Source organism: Parasteatoda tepidariorum, chromosome 8 (genome assembly GCF_043381705.1).
Source record: "Parasteatoda tepidariorum isolate YZ-2023 chromosome 8, CAS_Ptep_4.0, whole genome shotgun sequence".
Lineage (NCBI taxonomy): Eukaryota > Metazoa > Arthropoda > Arachnida > Araneae > Theridiidae > Parasteatoda > Parasteatoda tepidariorum.
In genome coordinates this window covers 91,639,693-91,648,157 of record NC_092211.1, presented here as the reverse complement: position 1 = coordinate 91,648,157, position 8,465 = coordinate 91,639,693, and the positions used below count along the sequence as shown (strand labels likewise).

The following is an 8,465-nucleotide window of genomic DNA, read 5'->3' as shown; positions in this document are numbered from 1 at the left end:
AGCAGGTGTCGATCATCGCGCTCTGACGTCACCTTCTGTCGTCCAGTGCCTGTTTTTCGAGTTGTTCGGTGCTCGTCGGTCCACTGCTTCCAAACTCGCATCACTGTGGAACTGTTCCGCTGCATACGAGCTGCTATTGCGCGATAGGAAAATCCTCCTTCTCGAAGGCCGATTATCCTCCCTCGTTCAAACTCCGTAAGTTGCTTGAATTTCTTATTCTTCCGTCGTGGAGGCATACTCAGGTCTCACTAAACGTTTGCCACTAACAAATAATCATAGACTATTTTCAACGTCCCGCTACAGCACTTTATTTATACGCTTTCAGCATCAATTCAGAGGGCGCTGCGCGCGCCACGCACGCGCGATGGCTCTGAAACTTTATTAATTTGCATAATATCCTATATCCATTATTAAAATAATATTTCATTTGATTCTGATGATTCCTTCATGGTGTTGCATTTTCTACAAACAGCAGTTTATATTGTGATGTGTCTTTTATACATACAAACATATTTAACATCCAATCAAAAACATTCGCATAATGAGGGTGAAAGAAAACGTAATACACTCACAATTATTATATAAATTTATCTTTAACTTATTTTTAAATGCTCGAAATAAACTTGAAAATAAAGAAATAAAAAATCCAGAAAAGAGAGAAAAAACTTTTTTTTATAGCTCAAGAACTTATAGCTTTCCCTTCTGGATCAATTTAGTCTTTCTTCCTCTTTCAGTGGTTTTTCGAACTTATGATTCCTGACTCGCTGTTCTTCTTACTCGAGCCTCGTTTTTTGAAATTCGTAGTCTGACAGAAGCGTCAACAGAAAATACAGACAAGGAAACCTTTAATTAAGAAGTGAAATAAATAGTATATTGAATGACTGATTTTTATTCTGCAGGATGCAACAAGATATATGCTGACGTATTATCGTAACAACAACGCAAGTGCTTCAGGATAGATTTTGAGAAAAGCAACTGGACAACTATTTTCTTTCTTTTACCACTAGTATAAACGCTGAAATAGAATTTCAATTATCTGATGAAAAAATTATTTTTTAATAAAGGGCACTACATACCTAATACAAAAAACAAAAACAAATATATAAAAATATCAATTTTGAATTTTTTGTCATTTCCTTTTGTTTCTTTTCTTTATTTTTTGTACTGCAATAAATATTTGGGTCTTCTATTTTATTAAAAAAAAGTCCTTCAGTTGAATAAGCAAGCAATATACTCGGTTGCCTCGTATCAACTAATGTAGAAATTTTTATTAAAAATTATTTTTTATTTTTTATTTTCTTATAGTCTCTGTTTTTAATATTATCAAAAGAAATGGTGGCAAGTCAATTTTAATTTTGTAAAGTAATAAAGAGATAGAGCTTTTATTTTCTTTTAATTTAAATAAAAATGCTAAAAAATTCATGATAATCAAAAGAATCTAACTCTTTGTTTTCAGTCAGTATTTTTTTCTCTTTAATTATTAATTACATAATTAAAAAACCATTAAAAAAGGTCAGAATCATATAAGTGCAGCTATAAAGAATTAAGTTTTTTCCAATTTGCAAAGTTCAGGGTTTTTATAAGTTTAAAGCATGTAAATATTAGTTCTTTTTAATTTAAAAATCTTAAAATAAATTCCTAAAAATTAACAAATAAGTTCTGACTAATAACTTTCAATACTGATAAAAAAAAAAGTCGTGGAAAATTTCAGGCTTAAATTTGGTAATGAAAAAGTTTGGAACGTTAAAAAATTTTGACATTCTGTTTATTTTAACATACAAGCTGTTTTTACATACAGGCAGCTTCAAACTGGAAAAAGAAAATATTGAAATCTGAGGCGTTTTCGCAAGTTATACAAAATTCGATTGGATTAGCAATTCGACTTGGTTCATTCAGAACTATTTTAAATATATCTTGATGTATACCTAAGTTTGTAAGAAGCATTTCTGCAGTGTGGAAGCTGTGTGCACAGCCACACTGGTACTAGATGGTCAGGATAAACTAAAGACTCTATTCGGTTTCAGTCCAATCCTATAGACACCATTTGAAACGGAGGCAACTGTGTGTGCTTCGCAAGTCAAAATTCTTCATGGTCCCATCAAACAGTTTGATGGTTTATGTTGGTCATTCATGATGGTTCAACATCATTTGATGGTCACCATCAACCAACATTTTCCATTATGCGTGAATGGTTTTTGATATGTCAGCAAACTTCCACCAATGCTGCTTTAATACTGGTATAATGGTTAACCATCCAGTGAAGTTTGATTCTCATGACCCAATAATTGAGGATCTATGATGGTTCCAACCAAACATTACATTTCCATGATATTATATTGGGAATTTTCGAAGGTTCTCAGGAATATACCATCAAAACAATTTAATTTTTTTTATGTTGGCCTATCATAAATCAGTCCGAATTATTCCTACTTTGGGATGATGGTAGTTCAAGATCTTTCCAACATTTGATTTATAGTATACTATAGAAGTTCACGATGGTCCATAATGGTACAACGATATATTTCCATGAAGGTTTAATGGAAATATTTGTTGGTTAAGCAGGAATATACCACAAAAATCTTTTTTTTTTATTTTTATGTTGGTCCGTCAAAAAGCAGTCTAAATTCCTACATTGGGTTGATGATGATTCATGATCGTTTCAACATTTGATTTCTAAGAAACTATGATGAAAATGTTTGAAGGTTCAACATGAACAATCCATCAAAACAAGTCTTACGTTGGACCATCATAAATCAGTCTGACCTTGGGGTGATGATTTCTTATGTTGGTTACCATCAAAAAATAAAATGGTTCATGATGGAATTATTGATGGCTTATGTTGGTCCATCAATGGAAAACCATCAAACATTTTGAATTGGATTCCTACACTATAAATCGGGGCTCTATCGTATACGACGCATGACGTCCTTCAATCACACGTGCTATCACTCATGGCAGGGATCCCCGGAGAAAAATATATTAATACAATAGTGCGAGGAGCTATAAAAAAAATTTTTTTACAAAAATTACAACAAATAAAATAGAACATAATAAGTAAAAATAACACGTAAAAACAGAAAATAAAATAAAAGAAAAAGAAAAAACAGTATAAAACAAAATCTCCAAGCAGGGAAATCAGATTTACTTACATGAACAGGAAATTTTTCAAGAATGATTTAAAAATATTTTCGCAACAAGATTGCCAGATTACAAAATATGAAAACAAAGAGCGCAAATTGAGTGTAACTAGAAGAATTTAAAGTGCCGTTCTTACTGCATTGCTGAAGTGATGTGTTATGCTGTGCATTGATTTGTTTTTCTTAACTTTCTTCGTGTTTTCTTGTATTTATTTATTTTGTTGTATATATATATATAACCTATATTTAATATAGTAACCTATAGAGCCATAATGTGTACCTCTATTTTATATATATAACCTATATGTAATATACGTGGTCTAGTTTTAATATTATACATACATTGTAATTTATGGGACACATTGTGAGCCCCCCAATTATATGTATAACCTATATTTAATATAGTAACCTATAGGGCCTCAATGTGGGCCCCTATTATGTATATAACCTGTATTTAATGTAACGGTAATATAACCTACATTTAATATGCGTGGTCCAGTTTTAATATTATACATACTTAGTAATCTATAGGGCCATATTGTGGGCCCTCTATTATATATATAACCTATATTCGTGGTCCAGTTTCAATATTATGCATACATAGTAACCTATATTTAATATACGTGGCCCAGTAACAAATAATTTTGCCATTATTTCTTTTAAGAAATATCAAATTGTTATGTAATATCTTATAATATTCTGAAAATTACTTTATTTCGGGTTTGTTTATATTTCGTTAATTTTGAAAGTTTGTGCTTATACTTTCATTATTAGTTTTAAAAAAAAATGCTGTGGCCTTTTTTTTAATTTTAAAATTTTCATTTTCTGTTTACTAGCGTTTTTAAAAAAAAATTTCTCGAACAAATTTTAATTTCATGATTTGTTTTGTTTTTCAAGCAATTATTTTTNTCATGGCAACAGTTTTTCCTGCGGGGGATGGTGTTTACCAACAGGATAATGCACCATGTCATAAGGGTCGAATCGTCATGGATTGGTTCGAGGAGCATTCCAGTGACTTTCAAGTCATGTCCTGGCCCCCAAATTCACCTGACCTTAATCCAATAGAGCATTTGTAGTCCTACTTGGAAGGCCAAATTCGTGCTGCAACGCTACTCCCTCGCAATGCGAGGGAATTGCAGGACCAGTTGGTGAGCGAATGGTACCAGATACTTCAGACTACCTATCAGCACCTTGTGGAATTAATGCCACGGCGGGTGCTAGCAGTTTAGAGAGCTGAAGGTGGTCCTACATGTAATTAGCAGGGTGGTCATAATGTAATGGCTCTTCGGTGTGTATATATATATATTATACACTGGTGTGCAAAACTTAAGAAACAAGTGGTTTTTCGGCCACTGCTCCCCAACAAAGTATAAGATAGCCATGAAATTGCAGTATAATATGCACGTAATTAAGTAGAAAGATTATTTGCATGCAAATTTTGGAAATAAAACATCGTAGGTGATGTAAGTGTACGTAAACCTTGTGGGTCGGCGAGCGCAGGTCAAAGCTGTGATAAAAGGATGAAGAGCACCGTAGTTAAAGACATTCGCTGCAAGTGCAAGTGATTTGTTTTGTGAAACAAGTCTTCAAAAAATCATTTAGACGACTTTACTCGAGGAAGAATGATTGGGAAGCTTGAGGAGGGGCGTAGTGTGACCAGTGTCGACGAAGAGTTGGGGATCAACAAAAGTGGTTTTTCTCGTGCTTGGAATGCCTTTAAAACTACTGGTACAGCTGTTCGGAAGGTTGGCGAAGGCCGTCCAAGGAAAACAACACCAAGAGATGACTGTTACATTGTCCTCCAGGAGAAAAGAAACCGTCAGCGATCGCCATATCTCAGCAACTGTGCACAGCCACAGGACGACAAATATCAAGATTTACAGAGGCCAGACGCCTCCACAAAGGTGGCTTATTTGCTAGACGTCCTGAACGCTGCATACCTTTAAAAGTTAGCCATCGGCGGCACCGTTTAGAGTGGTGCAGAGAACACGAAACCGGGACACCTCATCAATGGAGTCGCATCCTCTTCGCAGATGAGAGTCGTTTTAGTGCTACAAGCGATACTCAACGTCAGTTGATCTGGAGAGAGGTTGGAGCTTGATTTCATCCCAATAACATCGTGGAAAGAGATCGTTACGGTGGTCCTGGAGTTGTCGTCTGGGATGGCATTATGTTGAACGGGCGGACTGAGCTTAAGATCTTCGACCGAGGTTCTGTAACTTTGTAACTTTTAAATGACAAAATACGAAATTTGAGCGAGATTTGTCCGAAATTTAAAAACAGAATTGTAAAAACAGAACTGTATTAACAGAACTGTAATTATTCGACAAATTTCTTTCAAATTTTGTAATCCATCATTTAAAATTACACAGTTTGATTAAATGCAAAAAATTTATATCTTGCAAATTTTTCGACACCTATTAAATAAAATAATAGAATAAATATAATAAACATTAACAAATAACTGTTTAAAATTACTTTGTACAAGACATTATCTCCGGTACAAAGATAGCTTTAAGGCTTCCCAAGAGCGATAACGAATTCTGCATCAGGTTTGCACCGACCACAGTACTGACGGGAAGTATCGTCAGTGGCAGACAAGATCATGGATTAGAGTCCCCTTGCCGTCCGGCTAACCGTAGGAGGTTCTCGTTGTCTTCCTCTCCATGTCACGCAAATGCGGGTTAGTTTCATCAAAAAGTCCTCCACGAAGGAAAATTTTTCCCAATACTTGATCCAACAGTTCCCTTGTCTTCTGGATCGGGTTCAAAATTAGAAGGCTACGTTATTGAACATTAATAGTCGTATACCCAAAACGTCGGTTGTTCAGCGATCGACGGTTATAAAATATAAAATAAATAAGTCAAATTAACATTTCCTGCTTATCGATCTCTGGGTTCAAGAATACAAATTCGTCTAATTAAAAAAAAAGTATATGTATTTAGAGACGTCTTTGTTCCGTAACTTAATTAATCGTTAGTGCCAATTCATTAGCACATTTGATAACCCTTTCAATAATTAAGAGGTCTCTTTCGTCACCCTACTTGAATTTTAAATTAAATTTTAGATTTTTGTTTACACGATGCTTTGTTTTCTATTCATCTTTTGATGAAAGACTTATTCGATTGTACGTGTTTTATTAGATACGAAGAAATAGCTTTACGGATTTCATGAATAAAAAACAATACAATCAGTAGATTTGGATAGATAACTAAGTGCTATACATTGTCTGTGTTTCGTTTCTTAAAGTAAGAAAAATCGTTTTGGATGAAGCTGACAAAGCAGATGACACCAGAAAAGTAGGTGAATGGCGTAACTACAGCCATTCAAAAAATAATGATTGTCAAATCGTAGTGGCATAATTTTACCAGCAGAAAAAAAAAGGCATTAAAATTCCAAATGAACGCAAGTTATAACTCTCATATTCTAATTGGGTTACGATCCTGTATTTCATATTTTTCGAAACATACACTCGAGTAGAGTCCTGAATCAGATATTTTCTTAAAATTAAATAAATAGGGTTAAAAATATATTTTCTAATAGCTTGACTGAGTACGGTTGAGAGGCCTCTCAAGATTGGCATTTAGTTTAAGACTTTCGAACGCTTTCGTGATTAAACTATCGAAATCCTATTTTTGAGATTGCGACTAGCCCTATATTTTGATGGTTGAAAATTCGAATGCGTCCTTAAAAAGAGATGTTTATTCAGAGAAAGTACGCTTTTGTGCCTTATTCAATAGTTTCCACCAAGGCCTGCTAAGATAGGTTGCACTTAGGCGGTGGTATGGCAAAGCACATTTGAGGTCACCCTTTTGTACCATTGATATTGGTATTTAGTGGGTGAAAATCTGATTATTAGAACATATGTTACCTTGGGTGATATCCTTTCTCACTGTACAGACAGAGCTATTTACGAACTCAAAAAGTTTTTTTAGTTTCGATTTGTCATCGTGACAAATTCTTGAACATTCCATGAGTCAGTCCTTGCCTTTGCCAAGGGTTTTATTTAACTTTCTCTTAAAACAAAGCAAAACTTGATTGTAGTTTAGAACGATTTATGAAGAATGAAGAAAATTGGCAACATATCATTTGTTACTTCATCCATCCAATAACGAGAGAGTCGAAGTAACATTTGGCAAAATTCCAGTTGGCCGTGAATACCAAGATTCTAAAACTTTTTATTATTCCTAAGAAAACACTGCCAACAACGTTGCTTATTTCGATACATTTTAAATAAACTTCTTAAATAAACTTCTTCATTTTAATTCTAGAAATTCTAATAATTAGAATTTCATAAAATATGTCATTCAAAATACACTGGTGTAAGAAAGTAAGAGAATTTGCATTCTGGGTCGATTATCTCCATAACTACTGAACCGATTTTAATGAAATTTGATTTGTACATAACATTGATGCAATACAAAACAAATAACCATTCAACAATTGTAATACACAATCACGATCGTGCGTAATTGGAGTCGGAAGGTATAAAATTGCCACAGGAAATGAAAAACTGCCTTATTTCAAGTATGAAATCACGCTGCAAGGCCTGTAAAAGGGGACCATACCCACTATTAACACCTTTTTTTTTAAATGTTTATTCTGCTACAGCTGTTTCATACCTTCCGACTCCAACGAGTGTTACGCACAATCATGTGTGTGTGTGTGTAACAATTGTTAAAGCGTTATTTGTTTTGCTTTGTATCAATGTATGCACACATCAAATTTCATTAAAATTTGGCCAAGTAGTTCTGGAGATAATCTATCAAGTCTGCAAATTCTCTTAATTTCGTACACCAGAGTATTAAAAGCATACTTAATATTACATGCCTATTCTTTTATAATTTTTTTCTACTCTGTAAAGAAGTTTCATGTATCTTTCATACAAAAAGTAGTGGCAACTAATTTCGAAAACCAAAAGGGCGAATTATTTATAGTGAAACACCACAACTAATTGTAGTGAAACACCAGGTATATTAATTTTCATCCCAAGTTCAAAATATAAAGATAACATGGAAAAAATTACAGAATAATGAAAAGATAAAAGTAAAATTATTAAAACAAAATAACATTAAAATAATTTTTAAAAAAAAATAAAAATCCGGGGAAAAATCTATTCATCAGTTCACACAATTATATCCGCAAGAAAGAGTGCTTTCTAATATTGTATCAATACAGCCAAAGTAAAATATATCAATACAATAGCGTGAGGAGCACTCAAGCAAAAAAATTTTGAAACAAAATGGAACACATTAAGTAGTATCTCGTATATCACGAAAAAAGCAGAACACACACACACACACACACACATATATATATATATATATA

The 8,465-nt window shown here is 33.5% G+C and overlaps 1 protein-coding gene across 1 annotated transcript in view; it reads left to right on the top strand.

Moving 5' to 3' along the window:
• LOC139426182 (uncharacterized) overlaps positions 1-5,083 on the top strand; it is a 19,830-nt gene extending 14,747 nt beyond the window's left edge. The window contains exon 6 of the mRNA XM_071183978.1: positions 4,740-5,083. Within this exon, the coding sequence (XP_071040079.1) occupies positions 4,740-5,083 (344 nt within the window). The remainder of the gene's footprint in view (positions 1-4,739) is intronic.
• The last annotated feature ends 3,382 nt before the right edge of the window (positions 5,084-8,465 follow it).